The sequence below is a fragment of the Pipistrellus hanaki genome (assembly GCF_964339955.1).
Source record: "Pipistrellus hanaki genome assembly, chromosome: 13".
Classification (NCBI taxonomy): Eukaryota; Metazoa; Chordata; class Mammalia; order Chiroptera; family Vespertilionidae; genus Pipistrellus; species Pipistrellus hanaki.
In genome coordinates, this window is record NC_140515.1 from 18,143,512 (window position 1) to 18,165,337 (window position 21,826).

Consider the following 21,826-nt stretch of genomic DNA (forward strand, 5'->3'; position numbering starts at 1 on the left):
ATTAAATTAAGTATGCTAAAGTTTTCATTTTAAGTAGTACTATTTTTAAATTACACTTGAGTATCTCTTAATATGTCAAAGTTTCTTTGGTTTTGTTTATTTTTACTTATCAAATAAAGTGATATTAATTATTAGATTGTGCATTTCTTCAGTGTAGGAATCTTGCATCATCTATTTTATACCCTTATTTAGTGTATTGTATAAAATTGGTGTTTAATAAGTATCTTAAATTTGTCACATAAAGAAATTATAACAATTTAGGTTATGATTTCTAAATGTAACCAGCTTCCCTTAATAAGGAGACTTGAGTAAATTATTAGCCAGATAAATAAGTCCACCCTGATCTTCACCCTGGTACTTGTTATATAGACTAGGGGCCGGATGCATGAAATTTGTGCATTGATAGGGTCCTTGGGCCTATACATGGATAGGGTCCTTAGGCCTATGCATGGATAGGGTCCTTAGGCCCTATCCATGCACAAATGATGATCAGGTTCATGGTGATCAGGCCAATTTGTGGGGCAACTATCTGGGACCCCCTCCCATTGGCACCTGCCTTGGCCAGCCTGACACTGCCCGCTTACAGACCCTGCCCCCCACCACTACCACCAGTTACCTTTTTCTGGTCACCTCCCTCTGCGGGGCAACCGGTGGGGCAATTGCCCCCCTCCCCCGCCCCCCCAGCACCCACCTTGGCTAGCCTGAGGCCTGTGGGTTGGGGGCAGCTCCTGTGTTGAGCATCTGCCCACTGGTGGTCAGTGCGCATCATAGTGACCAGTCGTTTCACCTAGTCATTCTATAGTTAAGTTGATTTGCATATTAGGATTTTATTATATGGGATGCCCCTATGGGACTGGAACTTCCTGTGTGAGGCTCAGCTTTGAAACCATTTTTTCTCTGCCTGTGGTGTCTGAGCCCAGTGGCATGTCTGGGGACCAGCATCCCTGAAGCCCTGTGTTAATCCAAGTTTCAGCTGCTCTGGAGAGTGAAGTCATCTTTATGAGGTGCTCCCCAAACCTTCCCCTGCCCCCATTTGATATTCTTTATAAAATAAATCTCATTATGAATTTCTCTGTTTAAAACTTTTCAATGGCACTGACCTTATCACTCTACTGATAGTGCTCTTGTCAGAGCCACTAGTGATCTGTATTCCTGAATCATTGGTCATTTCTCAGCCCTCATTTGCTTATCATTTTAGCAGCATTTGACCAGGTTGACACCCACTTCCTTGATATATTTTCTCAATTCATCTTCCAGGATTCCCACTGCTAGTTTTCTTGATTCTTTGGTCTTCCCTCTTAGTTTTCTTTCATGGTTCTTCCTCTTCTTCCTTAATGTTGCAGTGTGCCTGGACCTAGTCCCTGACTCTTTATTTACATTTACTCCCTTGTTTATACCATCTCTGTCTTATTCCAGCTTGTATTTCCAGCTCATACTTCTCTCTCAAACTCCCAACTTGAATTTTTAATTGCTTATTTGATATTTCCACTTGGACAAATTTTGCGCTAAAAGTTCCTCCTCCTCCTCCTCCTCCTGCTCCTCCTACTCCTCTATCACACAGCCCCATCTCAGTCGTTAGTAACTTGTCTTAAATTAGCCTGATCTTTTTTCTCTTCATTCAGTCCATTAGGAAGATCTTGTTGGTTCTGTGTTTAAGTTATATTCTTTCTCTGACTGCTACTTCTTGCCACCCTCTAATGCTACCACCCTGGTCCAGGCCACCATTATCTCATGCTTGGAATACTGCAGTAGACTTCTAATTGGCCTCCCTGTTTCTGACTTGTCCTCTGTTGTCAATTTAGTGTCTAGAGCACATGTGTCAAACACAAGGCCTGCGGGCCAAATCCAGCCCGCCAGGCCTTGCAATGTGGCCCGCACCGCGCTGTCATCACTGCACTCCGCTGTCAGTTTATGACATTGTCAGTTTATGACTGTTCAGTAAACCATTCGGCCTGCGATTTAGGCTGGATTTTAGATTTTGGCCCCTTCTCTGATTGAGTTCGACACCCCTAGTCTAGAGCGATACTTGTCAATCAATGTAAGGCACTCCCCTGCTGAAAATGTCCCATCTCTCTCAGAGTAAAAACCAAAGATCTATAGGACCCTGCAGGATCGGTACCCTCTTAACTCCCTGACCTTGTCTTCTATTGTATAATTCTCTCCCTTGTTCACTCTGCTGCAATTATACAGGTCTCCTTGCTGTTTTCAAACATAGCCTGGTGCCTATCACCTTAGCACCTGTGCTCAAGCTGTACTGTACTCTCTGCCTGGAGCTTCATTTTCCCAAACTCCCCTTCTTCAGGCCTTAACCCTGACCTGTGCTTTAGATCCTTCCTGCACTTTTGATCATTTTTACCATTCTCTGCTTCTTCCAATAGCTCTTACTACCATTTAACATGCTATCTATCTATCTCTCTATCTATCTATCTATCTATCTATCTATCTATCTATTTGTTTGTTTATTTTTCTCACCATTACCAGAAAGTAACTGCCACCAGCACAGAAATTTAGTCTTTTTTGTTCACCTGAAACAGTGCCTGGCACCACAGTAGACATCCAGTAACTTTGTTGAATAAATTAGTGAATATATGAGTGGCTTCCCATTGATTTAGAATGACCTATACCCTTCACATGGTCTTCAAGGCCCTGAATGATTGAGTTCCCATAGGTCATCCTAAAATCAATGGGAAGCTATTTTCCAGGCTATCTCTTGCTGCTTTTCACCTGCTGACTTTCCTATCTGCCTGTTAGGCCTTTAAATTCACCTTTTTCATCATATGATAGAATATCCCCTCTCCCTGTAAAATGTGTTCCTACCTGAATTCCAATGTCATTTCTTCAAGAAAATGTTCGTTCATTGTCGCTTTCCCTCTAAGGACCCATGATTATATGCTTTCACAGCACCCTGACCTCCTCCTTCATAGAACTAGACAATAAATTCTAAGGGGTCAGAGACCTTGTCTATCTTACCCACTAAAAAAACTTTAGCACTGTCTCACACATAGTAGATGTTCAATAAATCTTTATTGAATAGATCTAACTTAATCCATATAAATAAGTCTATAATCCATAATTCTAAATTATTGACTCAGTTTTACACATGAAAAGTAAAAGGGCCCAGACAGGTTTTTTTCATTTGCCCAAGAGTTGCAGAATAACTCACAATGAAGGCATAAGTGTTTCCTGTCATCTGTATTGAAGTGGAGAGGTACAGGTCAGTGCTGTTTATGCCAGGGCTGTGATTGGAACCAGTAAGTAGTTTCAGCATGATTTATCAGGTCACTCCTAAAGGATGACTAGTCCCAAGTCCCTGTATATGAGGTGTACAGCTGTCATCTACAATGATAAAAACGTAATATGCTAATTCCGGACGACCTTCCAGACAAAGCCAGGGCTATGATGGAAACCTGGGTCCCAGGTGCCTGCCAGTGGCCAGGAGGATGGCTGGGTCCCAGGTGCCAGAGGGAGGCCAGTGGCAGCCGCCGGGGGAATAAAGGCCTACGCTCGCATGAATTTCATGCATCGGGCCTCTGGTTTTCTATAAGGAAATAACTGTAACACCAGTGTTTAAACATCTAATGATATTTTACTCATTAAATTTGTTTCTAAAATATTCAAAACAAAAAAGGACCTGACCCCTAAAAAATAGAGGTAGTTTGTCTCAGGCAGGAACCCTAATATATAAAAACCCAGGGTCCGAAACGTCCAAAATGACCAAAGGCTCGACTCACTGGAAGTCAGTCCTACAGTCGTTGCTGGGTTGCCATGGCTGTCTGGGTCGTCCTGTCGTCAGTGCTGTTGCTGAGAGTATGGTGACCCAGCACTGACTGCTAAGGGGACTGAGGATCAGGCCTGGCGAGAGGTCTGGGGAGAGGCAGGGTCTGAACCGCAGCCTCCATAGCAGCTGTTGATCAGCTATTGCCTCTCTCTTTCTCTCTGGGCTTCACCAGCAGCTGCGCCTCTGTTTCTCTTCAGGCCTCTGCGGGGGCTGCTGATCAGCCCCGCCTCTCTGATCAGGCATGGAGATAGGCGCAGAGATACTGACTGGCATAGAAACCAACCAATCAGAGCCAAATCTGGGTGAACTGTGAGGAGCTAATGGCTGCCTAGGAGGCAGAGTTTTTGACACTGGCATAGAAACTGACCAATCATAACCTCATCTGGGTGAACTACGAAGACAGAACCTAAGGTAGGGTCTGAGGAGGAATTTTAAGGGCAATAGCTGTTTAATGTAAGGTGTAAGAAAGTGGTTCAATTTTTTAATGACCAGCTTGGCATTATAGTGCATATGGCTGTCTATCAATCCAGATAAAGGGATTATGTCCACCAAGAGCATGTTCTCCTGATGAAAAAAGGGTCTCCCCTCCCCATTTAAGCAATCCTATCCTATACTAGTACTAATAAAAGGGTGATGTGCTAATTAGTCCGGGTCAACCAGTCATCTTTCAGACGTCTGACTTCTTTCTGGACAAAGCCATGGTGATGGGGGTTGAGGCAAAGAGGGAAGTTGAGGGTGAGATCAGGCCAGCAGGGAAGGGCAGTTGGGGGTGAGATCAGGCTGGCAGGGGAAGGCAGTTAAGGGTGATCAGGCAGGCAGAGATAGTTAGAGGCAATCAGGCCAGCAGGGGAGGGCAGTTTGGGGTGAGATCAGTCTGGCAGGGGAGAGCAGTTAGGGGCAATCAGGCAGGCAGGCAGAGGCAGTTACTGTAGGGGCAATCAGGCAGGCAGGCAGGTGAACAGCTAGGAGCCAGCAGTCCCAGATTGCAAGAGGGATGCCCAACTGCCAGTGGGATCGGCCCTAAACCAGCAGTTAGACATCCCCTGAGGGGTCCCCAATTAGAGAGGGTGCAGGCTGGGCTGAGGGAGCCCCCCCCCCTGCACAAATTTTGTGCACCAGGCCACAAGTTCTATATAATAAAAGGCTAATATGCAAATCGACCAAACAGCAGAATGACCAGTCTCTCTGATGTGCACTGACTACCAGAAGGCAGATGCTCAAAGCAGGAGCTGCCCCCTGAAGCTGGGCTCATGGCTGAGGAGCACAGCAGCGGTGGTGGGAGCCTCTTCCGCCTCCATGGCCACCTTAGGATGTCCAACTGACAGCTTAGGCTCGTTCTCCAAGGGGGGACGGGGGAGGGAGGAGCAGGCCTAAACCGTCAGTGAGACTTCCCCTGAGGGCTCCTGGACTGCAAGAGGGCACAGGCCAGGCTGAGGGACCCCACTACCCCCCAAGTACACAAATTTTGTACACCAGACTTCTAGTGGATTAGAAAACTGCATATTTCAATAAAAGGACTACATTTTTTATGAATTTTATGTGCATAACGGGTATTTTTTTACTAAGCAGTTTCATATTCAGCATTACTTACAGTGATTTTAAATATAATGTACACATGAAGAGTCCATTTGAATTTACTAGGCCACTAGAAAAAATATTACTATAGAATTTATATAGCTTTTCTAACACACAGGATCAGTGGATGTCAAATGTTATTAAAGTACTTTTTTCTTTGTTAGATCATCACCATATAGTATTGTCATACTTCTTTTAATCTTAGAAGTGGAGACTTTTGGAAACTAGGGCTTCTCTATATGTGAGAAAGTTGCATTATAAAGGTTTCTATTTTGAGGGCAGGTGTCTTTCATATCTAAAAATGTTCATACAAAAATGCCCTATATGTGTAGCTCTTTGTGCTTGAAGAGAACAGTGCTGATTCAGTGAGATTTGTGACATATATTAGGGACCTTTTGTAAAGACTGCATTTCATTTATCCTGGTGCTCCCTGAGCTCTATTTACAGAGACCTTGTCCAGTGGAAAAATACCCAATGGGCCAATCAGGGAAAGATGTAAGAGAGAGATTGATTAACAATGATTTATTTAAGTTGGCTTCATTTTGGCTTCTTATTTTGGTTTTGTAGTCCAGGGCCCTGGTTGCCTTGCTGGCTTTTCCCATAAATATGGTAAAATCTGGTTCCTGACAAATTTTCTAAGGTCAGAGCCTGTAATTTTTTTATTATATTGCTTACTCTACAAATAGGTCTCTGGTGCAGTTTATATATTTAGTGTTTTTGTTGTTTGTTTGTTTTAATCCTCACCTGAGGATATGTTTTTATTGATTTTTAGAGAGAGGAAGGGGGAGAGAGAGAAAGAGAAAGATCAATGTGAGAGAGAAGCATTCATCAGTTGCCTCCCGAATGGGCCCTGACTAGGAATCGAACCCACAACCTTTTGGTGTGCAGGTCTATGCTCTAACCAACTGAGCCACCTGGCCACTTAGTGTTTTAAGCAAAAATTATCCTGTTTGATTTAAAAACAGTGGGCACATTTAATTTTTAGGTTCTAAATTTCAGATTGTTCTGAAATGTTGTTAAATAGCTTATCTGGAATTATAACCTAGAAGGTCTTTATATAGACTATAAAAACATATATTATTACTTTAAAATAATTAAATTTGTTAAACCTACTAAGTTAGAATAAATAGAAAATAACATGCATTTTAGACCAGTTGCCTTCTTTTATTCATGCATAAGCCTGTACTGTGAGATTTGTAAGAAAGGTCAGATAAATCAAAACATTTCCATATTTTAGGAAAAAAGTTTCTAAAAGTTATGTTTTGAGAAGTAGTGATACTAAAACATCTATTAAGCGCATCATAATTGCAAGATTAAGCAGAAGTTCAAAACCTAAGAGAAAAGGAATTAAGTGAATGAATCTGAAGAGGTAATATGAAATTAATCAATTTTGAAGCAGTTATAGACTTCACCTATCAAAAGTGATTGGTATTTCTCCAAATATCTGTTAATAAAGATGAAGCCAGTGGTGAGGAATAAAAGTTATCAGTACTTAATTTATGAGTATTAGATTAATTAAAACTGTGTTAAATTTACAAAAGGCATTATAAATGAAAATATGTTTCTCCATCTCAATGTGGACCATGTTTAAAACCATATAAACTAGATATGGCTCATCAAATCTTCAGTGTGAATTGCTTTTCTTGGTCTATTTTTTTTTTATTAAGTTGTTTAGTACACTTAAAACTGTCAGTGAATAAAAATAATTGCAGCAAGTTTTTATGAATGCTTGATGGGAATCTATAGTTCAGTTTTATATGTCTCTATTGAATGCAGTTCTATGTGTACATTCTTTCCTAAGCTATTAAAAATAGTAAATAAAAATTATTTTTAAACTTTCATAAATATTTTACCATGCCTATAGATGGGACATTAAAAGACATTTGTTGTTAGATTTTGATTTAATTTTCATCAATGTTTTGCTTGAATAATGAGGTTGTAACACATGAACAGTGCTATTGCAGTTCTTTATATTATTGAAATACTAAAAGTTTGAGCTTGTTGGTGGCCTTCGATTGTTTGTCTATATGCACACATAAATGTGAATGTGTCTTTTCCCCCTCTCATTCTAGTTGGACTGATCCAGAGGTTTCTTGTACTTCAGATTTACATACCCCTGGGACAAGACTTCTCCACTGAATTGCTGTAAGATATACAGAACTTCTTTCAATGTTTTATATGTATGAGACATTTGATCAATTAAAGCAATACGAACAGTCATTAATTACAAGTGGCAGTTTTTGCATTAAAGAGCAGTGACTTATCAAGTTGACATGAAGTAATTAAATTAATCTAATCATATTTCTTGGATATCACTGTAGTCTGGCATTTTCCTTGGGGAAGGAAGCAAATTTAATCTGTTTTAAGAAAATATCAAAGGATTATGAATTTGGTAATAAGCAGACTATAACTTGAAGAAATAAATAATCCAAAGTTTTGAGATTTTTGGTTCAAATGGGGAACGGCGATGTTATGTTCTATGCTGTCTGCTATTTAAAACTATGTTTAATTTAAATTTGATAGAAATACCTTGCTTTAATGTTGCTCAGTTTAGAAATGTTGGTCCCTTCTGTTTATACCAGTTTATAGATGGCTTGGGATGTGTTCATTTTAAAATGACCTTTCTATAAACAGATTTTTTAGCAAAAATGAGAATATACAGCTGTTATTCAGTTGTGCTATCTGTTGTCTGAGATAATTCGAGAATGAAGGTATTTGATTTGTACACTCATATAGAGTCGAATATTATGTAAGATTTAATTAATACAGGGTGGGGCAAATAGGATTATAGTTCATATGGAAAATAATACAATAATAAATAATACTAAAAGAATAAGCTCTGTTTCATGTACTCACTGCTATAAATCTACTTTTGCTACTCCCTATAAATTTGTATATTTTAATTATAGCATTGCATTTAAAGTATGCTATTTTCTAAATTTTTTCTTTTGTAATTAATAATTGTCCAAGGTCTGAGCTTACACTTTTATTTTGCCAACTGGAATAAGTGGCTTTTCCTAATAATGAAGGTAATTTTGTACTAAAAAACAAAGGAGGGAGATTCTTTAATAAAATGGAAATCAGATAAATTTGAGGTAATTCTTTTCTCTTTATGTGAATTAGAATATTAACAATTTTTACAGATGTAGATAAAATATGAATTTTAGCTAATAATATACAATCTTGTTTTCTTGAGTGGTAAAGGATAGATGGAACAATTTGTACCTTTGTTTTGTTCAACTTTAATTTCACTGTTTTGTTCAACAGTGAATTTCTAAGGTTTCTATTATTATTTGTCTTGGTTACTAAAATTTTTAAAAATAGTTCTTACAGTGATAGGAACAAAATACAATATTATGATGCTCTTAAGGATCCTTTTCTGGTTCTGTAGAAAGAACATTTTTAAGACTTAAAAACACATACTACTTGTACAAGAGAGTATCATATAAAGCTTTTTTTTTAGTGTAGGGGAAATGGCTTCCTACCAAATGGAAGAAGGCGAATTATAAATAGATATATTTTAATGTATTTTTGTTGATTTCAGAGAAGAACGGAGGAGAGATAGAAACATCAATGATGAGAATCATTGATAAGCTGTCTCCTGCACACCCTACACTGGGGATCAAGCTTGCAGCCTGGACACGTGCCCTGACTGGGGATCGAACTGAGACTTCCTGGTTCATAGGTCAATGCTCAACCACTGAGCCACACCCTACACTGACTATTTTTAAGCTTATTAAGTACCTTGCATGGCAGTCCCGTTCAGCCCTTCTTGTTCTCCTGATCTCTACCATTTATACTTTGAGATTTTTCAGAAGCAGTGGAGGGGTACTGGTGGGAAGGTGATCTTTTGATAAAAGGCATGCAAGACACTTGGCTGAAGTTTTTGCTGATGAGAACACTTTTTTAAATAATAAACTAAGCTTTAATTATGTCGCCAAGCATTTGAATGTACAACTCTAGCCTAAGTAATATATTGTTTTAACTCATCTTACCTAATAATAGACAAACATGTAAATTGACCATACCTCTTCTATGCCACCAGCCAATCAAAGTGAGTAGGCAAATTAACCTGCCAAAGATGGCTGTTAATTTGCATACACAGACACTGAGTGACCAGTGTGGATGCCTGTCTCGCCACCATGGTGATGATGCAGGCATTCCACCCCACCCTGGTCTCTCGGGGCCTCTTGGCAGCATAGTAAGGCAGGGCCAGAGTGGAAAGGCAGTGCCAGCAGCCAAGGAAAGGAAGGCCCATTCTAGCACAAATTGTGCATTGCGCTTTTAATTTAATAATAACAAAACTTTAATTTCGAAGAAATTGGTTAAGTATCTTAGGTTTATCGTAGTCCTAGCAAGAGAGCAGCTGTAAGCCTGACTACTCCTGTTACCCTGTTATTAATGCTGTTGGCCTGTGTAAGGATGGCCAAACATTTTCAGAGGTATTGGGATTAAGGAATAAGGAAAAATATCTTATAGATACAAGGTCAAAATTATTAAATAACATAGGGAAAACATTCTCTGTTCTGACATTATGAATTTATCAGATTACAAGAAAATGTATTAACTTTGCATTTGCATTTGTTGCTAATAGGTAATAAAAATATTTTGCTGTTTTAGGAAGTAATGACAGAGACCATGTTTTTTACAAGGAAGGATATAGAATGAGTATAGTTTGTCTAACTATAGCATTTTTTCCTCTTAAAAGAAAGGACTTACTTTCAGCACCTTTAGTATTTTACTGTATTTCTGACAGCATACCCCAGGCTATTTTAAATAATACATTTCTCCCACAAGTTTAAAAAAATCACACAGCAAAAAATTAGCTGGCTTCTAAAATTTTCCATTGTCAGAGTGGGGGAAGCACTTTGTTTTACAAAGAAAAATTCACACATCAAGAGGTTTTCATAAGTGGAGTCTTGCCAGCTGGCTTATTAACTCAATAATAATTTCTTCGACATCTTCCTGTGGGTCTCCTGTGCACTGGATAACTAAACTGCTCAGGGTGAGGTCATGCATCTGTGGGTTAGCAGATGCCTCAGAACCAGCAACAGCTCTGCTTGAGGAATCAGTCAGGCAACCAGTGATTGAGTTCCTTTATTGTCAGGCAATGTGTTAGACATGGGGGAGTCAATATACTTTGAATCTGTATATTCCGCCTCCCTTACTGCCACCCTCCCTGTCCTAAACCGCCATCACATCTCCCTTGACCTACTGTAAGAAAATCCCAGTGAGTTTCCCAGATTCTTCTCTCGTGCTTTTCCAATCTAGTCTCCATATTGCAGCTAGAGTGATCTTCCTTAATCACAAAAATCCCATTGTACTGAATATAAACTCCCAAATCCTTGATACTCCTATGTGCTCTGATAGCTCACCTCTCCCTTCTCATCTCATACCACTCTGCTCTGCAGTCATCATTTGCAGCCATGCTGGCTCCTTTCCAGCCACACTGGCTTTCCCTTTCTCACACCCTTCCGGTGAGGTCTCTTCTTAGGTCCTATCCACAAGTGATTTAAATCCCCCTTTCTTTGCCCAGCTGGAGTGGCTCAGTTGGTTGGAGCATTGTCAGGGCATCTCCGTTCAGGGCACTTGTGATCAATGTTTCTCACACACTCTCTCTCCCCCTTCCTTTCTCTAAGCATGTTCTCCAATGATGACTTTTTTAAATCCCCATTTCTTTGCCTTGCCTACTCTTACTCAGCCTTCTCATCACAGCTTTGTGTCCCTTCCTCAGAGAGAGAGAGAGAGAGAGAGAGAGAGAGAGAGAGAGAGAGAGAGAGAGAGAGAGATATCTTACTTGATTTCCTTTAACTAAATGAGTTCCATCTCTTAATGCTCTTTTCTAACACCTGACTCTTTTCCTTTATTACCACAATACCAGTTTGTAATTATATGTTTACTTGATTATCTGTCTTTTTTAGTAGACTTTGAGTTCCGTGAGGACTGGGACCCTGTATGTCTACCCATCATACTAGTTCAGCACCTAACAATGCCTCTCCTAGAAGCTCTCAAATCTGGATGAGTGAGCTGGAGGGGACTGATAGAAATAGATAAACAGGACCCAGTATAGTTTGCTCTTAGATTGAAAGATCGATTGAAAGCCTATTTAAATAAATCTTGATAAGTGTTATGATGACATAAAAGCAAGACCTATGGGGAACATGTACAGTATTAGGTAGAAGTAAGCGCATGGGCTGGGAACTAGACAGATCCAATGTCAAATTCTTTATCTCTGTAGGACTTGGGGAAAATTATTTAACTCACCTTAACCATGAGATGAGAGTAATAATGCCTACCTCACAGAAATGTCATAAGAATTCAATGAGAAAATTTACATAAAATACAATGGCTAACATTTGTTAAGCACTTACTAGATACTGGCCTTTGCTCTAAGTACTTTAATTGCTTATTTCAATTAATCTTTAAAACAAGCCTGCATGGTAATGTTAATTATTGCCTCTATTTTACCATTGAGGAAACTGCAATCCAGAAAGGTTAAGGAATCTGCTACAGATTATAGACCTACTCACTAAGCTCTTAGAGCCAGAATTCAAACTTGTAGTCTACATCTATAGTATATTTTAACTTAGCCAAAAGACTTCAAAGTGATAATGCAGTCTAAATCTAGAACCTGTGCTCTATACTGCTATACGTAGGTACATATCTAGTAAATATAGTTTATTTGAGTTTTGATATGAGATGAAATTGCTAAGCCTTCTGCATCTTCTCTAGGGGCTCCTCATAATACAGTATTATCTCTGGAGTTCCAGGAAGGAAAGGTCTTCATTCTGCTCCTGTTTCTGTCTTTACCCTTTTCAGAAAAGTGCCTGAGAATTAAAGGAAGAATTTTACCCAAATCTTTTTTGTTTTAGTACTTTGCATCTCAGATGTGGCAATACTCATATTATACTTTCCTTTTTAAAAGAAAGCTAAAAATCAACTTTACTTCTTCTCTGTTGATTCTTTATTTTTGTTCATACCGAGATCATTATTATTTTTTAACATCTAAAAAATAATAGCATTCAGAATCTTGCACCTGTGGGTAAGGTGCTTTCAGAGCTTAATACCCATTAACGTTTTGCATGTAGAGCCAAGGGAACACTGTTCTAACACTTAATATCCGCAGCAGTACAGTAACAGAATTCCCTTGTATTTCTCTCTTTTGGCGTCAACATACAAAAGAAAATCCCCTCCCTGCTTTATACAAATAAACCTTATGTTTTGATTTGCTTATTTCTTAGTATTAGTTGCAATTTTCATTTCCAAAGTATTTTAGTATACCGGTGCCTCACTGTTTGACCTGAAGTTAAATGATTCAATAAACAACAACTTATTAAGAATTCTTCCATTTTGTGGTCCCTTCCACACTGCAGCATCGTGGCAGTGGGAGCCAGCAGCTCCCCTGTGTGGGCTGATAGGTGTTACAGAGCCTGGAGGCAGACATCTGGTGCACGGGAGGAGCTCCATGAACCAGAGCTCTTGGAAAGGAACCAACTGCATCTTAAAATAGAAATCCATTTTGCTAAATTTGATAGTGCCAATCATACTAAGGGGCTTTGGTCTGTTACAGTTTTTGACAGGAATTGTATTCACTTTACGGAATATCGTTGATCTGCATTAATTCCTTTTTTCTATCCTTATTTTGTCCTGATCTTGGTGAATTGTGAGATTTGTAAGTTTAATACCTCTAAGAGAATTGACATTATTTTTCTCAGTTTTACTCAGCTCAACCAGTGCTTTTTTTGACATCTGGGATGAACACACTATCAAAGCCAATGGTGGGCATCATGAATTATTTGGAGAGGTTGGGAGCCCTCACCTGTGGATCTTAGGGGATATTTTTACCAAAAGCGTTCATATGTTGAACCTTAGCTGTTTGGAGTACTACTTGCATTTGAAATCTGATAAAGGAAATTCTTAAAAAAAAAAAAAAAAAATAGACCCCCTAAAAGGGTCACTAGTCCTTACAAATTTTAACTGATGCTTTGTGATCTCTTTATATATTGCAATATTTTGAATTTGAAGTACATCTGAGTGGAGTGTAATGATTTTAACCTAAAATTCAACCTAGGGTTTAATAGGCTTATTCCAGTTTCTGTTTCATCTTTTTGCTCTGTCCCCTAGTAATATGCCTTTGGGCTAGACACTTAAATTCTGTCTCAATTGCCTCTTCAGTAAATGGTAAAGTGATCTTTTTTGTTTTCCAAGTTTTAATTGCCAGAATTAATTGGTGATATTAGGTTTTTCCTAAGAAATTTTAGGAGGTTTAGATTTTTGTGGATTTCTCAGAGCTTTTTCCCCCATTTCCATAAAATAGAAAATTGAAACATAGCTATCCTACAAAAGTAAGTTTTAGCATTAAGGTAATTTAATGGAAGTTACTCTTACTTCATTTTTTTGTATTTATACTAGTGAGTTAGACAAAGAAGTCAGGAGAGAAACTTAATAGAAGTTTCAGGTTCTTCTATCCTGTTGAATTCTGCTCCTACTGTTCCTTCCTCGGTGATGTTGGAGACAGTAGACTCCTTTGAAACTTTAAACCAAGTAAAATGAATATGGCCTCACAGCTGCCACCCCATTCTTTTCACCTGTCACTAGTCTCCTTCAGCCACTTTTAAGCTAGCTACCAGAGTTGAGAAAACACCTCAATTTGATATCTTTAGGTCAGAATGACATTGGTGAGAGCTTTTGAGGTTGTTTACATTTAACCAAGCACAGCTCTTCCTGTGGAAAATTTACTTTATCTTTCTTTATCATTTTGATGCCTTCCTTTGAAGAAAATAATGGTTGTTATGTAGCTCTTAAATTACTTATTTTTTTAGAAAGTGTTATCTAAGTGAAATGTATTATATTATCCAGTGAAATCATTTGCCACTGAGTGAATATATTTCTAAACAATGTGTATAGAACTAAGTGAAAGTGGCCAGTGGTTGCTCTTTTTTAAGCTAGAAATATTATATACTAAAGTGATAATGACATTGCAAGTTTCATTAGCATTTTGAATGCATTTCATGGCTAATTCCAACTTCTATTTTTTCTTTTTAAAATCATCAGTATTTAAATCTCAGTATTTTAATTATATCTAATTAATGCTCTTGCATAATCAGTATATTTTGTTACATGCATTAGCAAAAAGCACTTTATATGCTTTGCATACTGACTTTAATAATATATTAAATTTGCATGCCTTAAAATAGGTTTTATGTGGAAGTTTTAGATAACACATGTGGTCGTATATAAACCAAATGCAATATTCTTTATTAAATAAATGTTCTTTGAGAAATCCTTTCTTCCTTGTTTTTATTTTGTTTATTTTACTTTTGTAAATTGTTTTTTAAAAATTCTTTAGATAACCTTAATACATGTTGAGAACTAAATAAAATACTAGCAAAAGAAAAATTGCACATACAGAAATATTTGAAAGTGTTCTCACTCTGTAAAATTATAATAAAAGGCCATGCATTTGTTAATCACTGTACAGTTCAATAATTGCCTTAAACATTATCAAGTCAGGGTCCTATGACGGGTTGGATGGTAAGCCTGGGAGTAATTGGCTCTGCCATGTGTTAGCTTGAAGATCCTGGGCAAGTTGATGAACCCTCCGTGTGTCACAGGTTCCTCTGTGTAACAGGGATGGTATTTACACCTATTTATTATTGAATAATTACGGGGATTAAATTGGATACTGCCAAGTAGTTACTGTACGCAAATATTATTTTTTTACATTCCTAAATATAGATAGGAATGCAGAGATATTTATTTGTGCTTCTGAAACATTTTGAGACAATTTGAACATGTCTCTTTCCCTGTGAAATATTCATGGTACTCATCCCTGAAGAGAGATGGTAAAACAGCTTATCCTTGAGAGCCTGCAGGATCTCTGTCTGGAAGGAGGTGCATTGTTTGGGTATGAATGCTAACAACTTATTTAAAAGACAACTATAGGAATTACTGGCCTCTTAATCCTGGTATGAAGGGAGTTACAGGTGACCAGGCCAAGGGTGGAATCTCAAATAGAGAGGAATGTTCATTTGTGAAGAAACAGGACCTAGCAAAATAGATAAAGCAGATGGACTTCCAATGATCTATAATAATAAAAACAATATGCTAATTAGTCTGGATGACCTTCTGGACAAAGCTGGGGCTGTGAGGGAAGCCTGGGTCCCAGGAGCCAGAGGGAAGCCAGAGAAAGGAAGGCCTACTCTTGCAGGAATTTTGTCCATCAGGCCTCTAGTGTAGTAGACCATAAAAAACAGGCCTGTGTGTTTCCCATTGCCCATGTTCTTCACTAACAGGGATTGAAGATATCTCACAGCCAATCCGATCTTCCAAATGCTCTCCCTTCTTTGCTATGGCAGAATTGGGAGGATATGTTTCTTTAATGCCATTGATATCTCGCTCACTTTTTATTATCAGGAGAAATGTTTCCTCTGGTTTGGTTCTTCTTCCCTCTCACTGTACATTACTTTTATTCTGGCAGTTAATTATTTTAAGTAGACAAAATAAGAATAATTTTTAACATCTACAAAATAGGTTAAAATATGAATGTTATGGGACCTATATAATCCTCATAAAATTTATAATCATTTAGGACATTTTCATTAATAGAACATTATAGATCTATTTAATATTGATGAAGAATTGCTAGTTAGCTATGACAATTTACCATGGAGCTTTGTGCAGCCATTTAGCTTTGATTATGTTGGCCAGTAATAAATATAAAGAGAAGCTCCTATAGGGAGGGCTGGTATCTCTAACATTCCTGATTTTTGTAATTTTTTTCATAAATTGTGGAATTTCATACTTGGATGTATAAATATTATAGGACCTTTATTTGAACACACAGAAATGACTGGTGGAATGAAATATATGTAGTAAATCACAAGTATATCTTATAGTAGCATTTATATATACCTAAGTCTGTTATGACATTTATCCATAGGCTAGAGGCCTTGGCCATGAAATTCATGCATGGATAGGGTATGTAAGCCTGGCCAGTGATCAGGGCCGATCTGTGGGGCGACCCACAGGGAGATGGAGGTCCCCTGCTGGCACCTACATTGGCTGGCCTGTGGGGTAGGGGCAGCTCTGCTTTGAGCGTTGTCCCCTGCTGGTCAGTGCACGTCACAGCGGCCAGTTGTTCTGCCATTCATCCCACCGTTAGGTCGATTTGCATATTAGGCTTTTATTGTATAGGGTAGTCTGTTATTTATGCATCTTCACAACCATCCCTTTATCCTAACTAGACCACGAGATCTTCAGAGGCCCATGCATTTGAACCCTGATGAGGCTGTCATTGACTTGAATTTCTAAACTCCATTTGCTAAAAGACATTACTCAGATGTTATAGTAGGCAGCAGCAGAGTTCATTGGACTTCAGGTTGTTTACGGAGACATAACCTAGCCACTGACACCGACCACACGATCTATAAATGTTCATTTCCTTCTTTCAGCAGTTTCTAATTCCTTGCATTGTTAAGACTCCTTGAAGTCAGTTTCAGTTTTTGGTATTTGCAGGAAGAAGTCAAGATATGGGTGATTTAAAATTGGTAACTTGTTGATATTTACATTTAGAATTTCTATTCATAGTAATGAAGTTTTGAAGCTGGCTAGAAAGAACATTTAAGATTATCTAATCTATTGGTTTTTATATAATCCTGAGTCACTTCTGTTACTTTGAACAGAACAGGCCCTTCTCCCTTTTTTCCATCTTAAATGCATTTGAGGATGAACACCTTTATGTGTTCTATATAAACAGAGGATATTATTGCTCCCTCAAAAGGTTGAAATTCTCTAATACGGTTCAACCTTCTTTTAAAAACTGGGTAATAATACATAATGAAATAAAGCAGGCATTGCGGACTTCAACTGCATTTAAGTTCTCTGTTGCAAGGAACTATTAACACCTGTTTTTCACTTTTGAAATCATCAGTATCAGTTTTAGATTTTAGTCTTAGGCAGCCTAGGTCCATGGGGAAAAACACACACACACATCAGATTCGCTGCAACCCAAGCTTCTTCATCCTAATGTCCCACAAAGTTGTTGTTTACGGGGCACCGTAGGCTTTCTGGATGTGATCTGATACCTCTCCCTCCAATTCTTATTCCACTCCAACCCCTTGCCATAAATACCCTGGCTCTTACGCCTTTGGCTATAGTTTTCATCCAAACCAATTTCATCTTTCTACCTTTTGAAATTCTAATCATTCCCTAAGGTCAAACTCAAATGCATATGCTTACAAATCCTCCCCATGTCCTATAGTTGCTGTAAGATTCTCTTCGGTGTTTCCATACTTGTTTACATGATTACTTTGAGGGTAAGGATGTCTTATTCATCATTGTAATTCTCACAGCACTTAGAAGAATTCTGTGTATGTAGAGAGTCCTCAAGAATACTTGTATTGTACTGAAATCTGTTGATATATTGTCAGAGTGGTCCTTTGTTTAGAAAAAGAAAAAACAAGAAACAAGATGAGCAAAGAACAGGTGAACAGGATTAGGAAAGCATCCAGCTTTTCTTTCATCAATCCACAGTTCCTGGAAAACTAGTGTCTGAGCCATAAGTTAACCTTTTATTTTCCCTGCTGAGTATAAATTGCATTTCTCTTAGCCACACCTCTTGGCAGATGGTATCTGTTTCAGAGAACAAGAAAAGGCAAAACTTAGGTGAGGAGAAATAAAGTCTCATTAATTTCTCACAATGGTGATGTGAAGGTATATGCAAGGAAATGTTTTCAAGACTGGACTAAAGCTAAGAAACACCACCCTTAGCTCTTAGATGAAAACTGATTATAACCCCATACTAGAACTCCCAAAGAACTTTAATTAAAACCAAGTATTCTGCCCTTTTTTATTGGAGCTTATTAGTGATCTTACATTTTATCTCTATTTCATACTTAACAGCTATTACAATAAACTGTTTGAAACTATATCAGTGATCTGAAATTCTCACTCTAGTTGGTATTGGTTGCATTTGTTGGTAGTAAATAGGAACAGCTGTTACTAGGTGTACCGGTTAATTGGATTTTTTTCAATAGATGGAGTTACATATATGTTGATAGATATACGATTTAATATGTTTGCTATTTTGTTGTACTAACAACAAGCTTCAAAACTTCTGCTGAATACTTCAGGAAGCTTATGGTGAACATGCTTCATCTCAAGATACTTGTGAACCCTGGTTTAAACACTTTAAAAGTGATGATTCATTGTGAAAGACAAAGAACATCCAGGTCAACCGGAAAAGTTTGAAGACCAACAATTACAAGCATTATTGGATAAAGATGCATGTCCAACTCAAAAACAACTTGCAGAAAGATTAAACATTGCTCATCAAATAATTTCTGATCATTTACAAGCAATGGGGAAGATGATTTTAAAGGAAGGAAAATGGGTGCCACATCAACTAAATGAAAAACAAATGGAAAACCGAAAGTCATCAGTAAAATGTTGCTTCAACTGCATGAAAGAAAGTCTTTTTTGCATCGAATTGTGACTGGCAAAAAGTGGATTTATTTTGAGAATTCCAAATGCATAAAATCATGGGTTGATCCAGGTCAACCATCAACATATACTGCAAGGCCAAATCGCTTCTGAAAGAAGACAATGCTCTGCGTTTGGTGGGATCAGGATGGTGTGATGTATTAAGAGCTTCTAAAATCAAGTGAAACTGTTAATACTGATCACTACTTACAACAAATAATCAATTTGAACCATGCTTTGATGGTGAAATGACCAGAATGGGCCAGAAGACACAGCAAAATAATTTTGCTTCATGATGATGCACCATCACACACTTCAAAACCAGTTAAAGACACATTAACTCTTGTCCTAGTTTTTACACTTAATTTATCTGAAATCCTAATGTTTTCTCAATGGTACTATATAAACTGTCTTTAATCAGGGTAGGCTCTGCTTTGTGCAGTCACTCAAGGACTAAGCCACAGTTCTCCAGTACTTTTCTGGCTAAATAATAACTAGTTGTGTTTATTGAACATCTACAACATGTTAGGCTCGTTCTGTACTGTCTTTGCCAGGGTTGCTAAAGTGGTTTACACCAATGTCATATATTTTTGCCTCATATTACTTGAGAGCTGCAGGTGAACCATAGCTCTGCTTTAGCTATAGTTAGATTCTGTGTCAGTTCTGTGTCATCGCATTTCAGAACTTGGCTCGAATATACATGCCCTATCAGGGACATGCTATTCTTCAGGCAAGGGCAGAACAAGAGTGTGAGCAGAACCACACAATTGAATTTAAAGTTTCTCCTCAGATATGTATGGTATATGTCACTCTACTTACATCCATTGGCCAATGCAAGTCATATGACTAAGTCTATAGTCAATGGGACAGGGATGTATAAACCTCCTGCACAAAAGAGGGTAGTAAATGATTGTGAACACTGGTAACATACACCACCACATACACATTATCTCAGTTATCATAGCACTCTTAAATGTGTAAATCATCACCATTGTATAATTTATTAATTTAATAATTATGTATTCAACACCTACTATGTCCTAGACACTACACTATTAAATTAATACCATCACTATCCTATCATGTATTTTGACAATATGGGCTTATTTTATATAAAGGTTGTGATTCCTGGGTGTGCTCATGCTTTCTTTCTTATACAAAAGCAGTTCTCAATTTTTTTGGTCTCAGAACCCTTTTATACTCTTAAAATGTATAGAAGGCCCCAAAGTTCTTTTGTGTATTGGGGTGGATCTGTCAATAGATGTACCCCAATTACCATATAGAAATTAAAACTTATTTAAAATATAGTTATTATTTTGAAATAGTAACCACATTACATGGTAGCATAATAACTTTAAATAACTATAACATAAAATATCTTTATTTTCCAAAACAAAAGAAAAAAATGGCAAAGAGTGCCATTGTTTTTACAGTGTTGCAAATCTCTGTAGTATCTGGCTAAATAGAAGACAGGTGCTTTCTCATATCTGCCTTCATATCCAATCTCTTGTGATATAATATATCATGTCACCTCTGGAAAATTCCAGTGTATACTTGTGAGAAAATGGGGTGAAAATGATAAATAATATCTTAACTTTTGTTCTGAAAATTGTTTTGACCTGAGAACCCTTTAAAGGGTCTTGAAAACCCTTAAGAGTCCCAAACCACCCTTTGAATACCAAGGGTCCTTACCACACTTTGAGAACTGCTATTCTAAAGTATATCTGAAGCAAATACATGGCATCCTCACTGAGTGCATTTTCCCAGAGTGTCACTTTCTGTTATTCTACTTTATAAGTTAGGTAACTTTATTTAGTCAGGCTAATGTGCTATAATAGACAATCTCCAAATCTCAGGGGCTTAACACAGTAAATGTTCATTTCTTAAACATAGCACAATCTATTGTAAATCAATGGTAGAGAACCATGCTCCTTCCATCTTCCATCTAAGCCTTGGAGGCCTGTGCTGGATTCTGTGCATCTGTTCAGCAAAACAAGACAAGAAAGAGGCCTGAGAATCACATGGGAGGATATTTGAGATCAAATTCCTCTGGCCAGAACTCATATACTGCCCATTACAGCATTGGAGCCTGCGAAATGTAATTTGGCTCTATGTTCAAAAGGAAACAGCAGAGTTTGGCTGAGACAAATGATCTTCTACAAGAAAAATCAACTAAGTTTCTAATAAACAAGTTAAAAGAAAACTTTATGATTTATTATTTGCTTTTTTTGCCCTGGTGAAACGTAGCACACAGTGCAAACAAGTGAAGCCTCGTGCTTTGATAAATGTTTTGGGACATGCAATCTAAAATCAATTTTTAAATATTTTTAATTTTTTATTTTGAAATAATTTCAAACTTAAAAGTTGCAAAAATAGCACAAAGAACTGTCATAAACCTTTTACCCAAATTCAGTAGTTAACATTCTGGCACATTTGCTTTTACTTTTTTCTCTCTATGTATACATATGTGGATATGTACATATACATTTCCCAAAAAAACTATGAGAATAAGTTGCAAACTTCATACCCCTTTACTAAATACTTTAGTATGTATCTACTAAGAACAAAAACACTCCATTACATAGCCATGGTACAATTTTTAAAATCAGGACATTCAACATTGAAACAACACTATTATCTATAGTATAGATCTACTGTCCTTTGTAGCAATTAAGTTTTGGGTCTAGGATTACATTTTTCACTTAGTTTTTATGTGTCTTTAGTCTCTTATTAATTTGGAATAGTTTCTCAGCCTTACTATGCCTTTCTCATTATGCATTATTTTATAGAATGCCCCTTGATTGAGTTTGTCTGATACTTTCCTTACTAGATTTAGGTTCTATGTTTCTGGCAGAAATAGTATGAAAGAGATGTTGTGTCCTCATTGCATTTTATCAGGAGGCACATGATGTCAGTATGTTCTCTTATAGGATCACTTGGTTGACATGATTCCTGCCAGGTTAAGTTACTACTGTATTTTTCTCTTTAAAA

General features: G+C 37.6%; 1 protein-coding gene across 5 annotated transcripts in view; it reads left to right on the forward strand.

Annotated features, from left to right (window-relative positions):
* Positions 1-21,826, forward strand: part of CFAP20DC (CFAP20 domain containing) — a 207,591-nt gene that overhangs the window by 6,868 nt on the left and 178,897 nt on the right. For all 5 annotated transcript variants that reach the window (XM_084903147.1, XM_084903145.1, XM_084903143.1 and 2 more), the window contains one exon: positions 7,426-7,498. In XM_084903147.1, the coding sequence (XP_084759273.1) occupies positions 7,426-7,498 (73 nt within the window). The remainder of the gene's footprint in view (positions 1-7,425; positions 7,499-21,826) is intronic.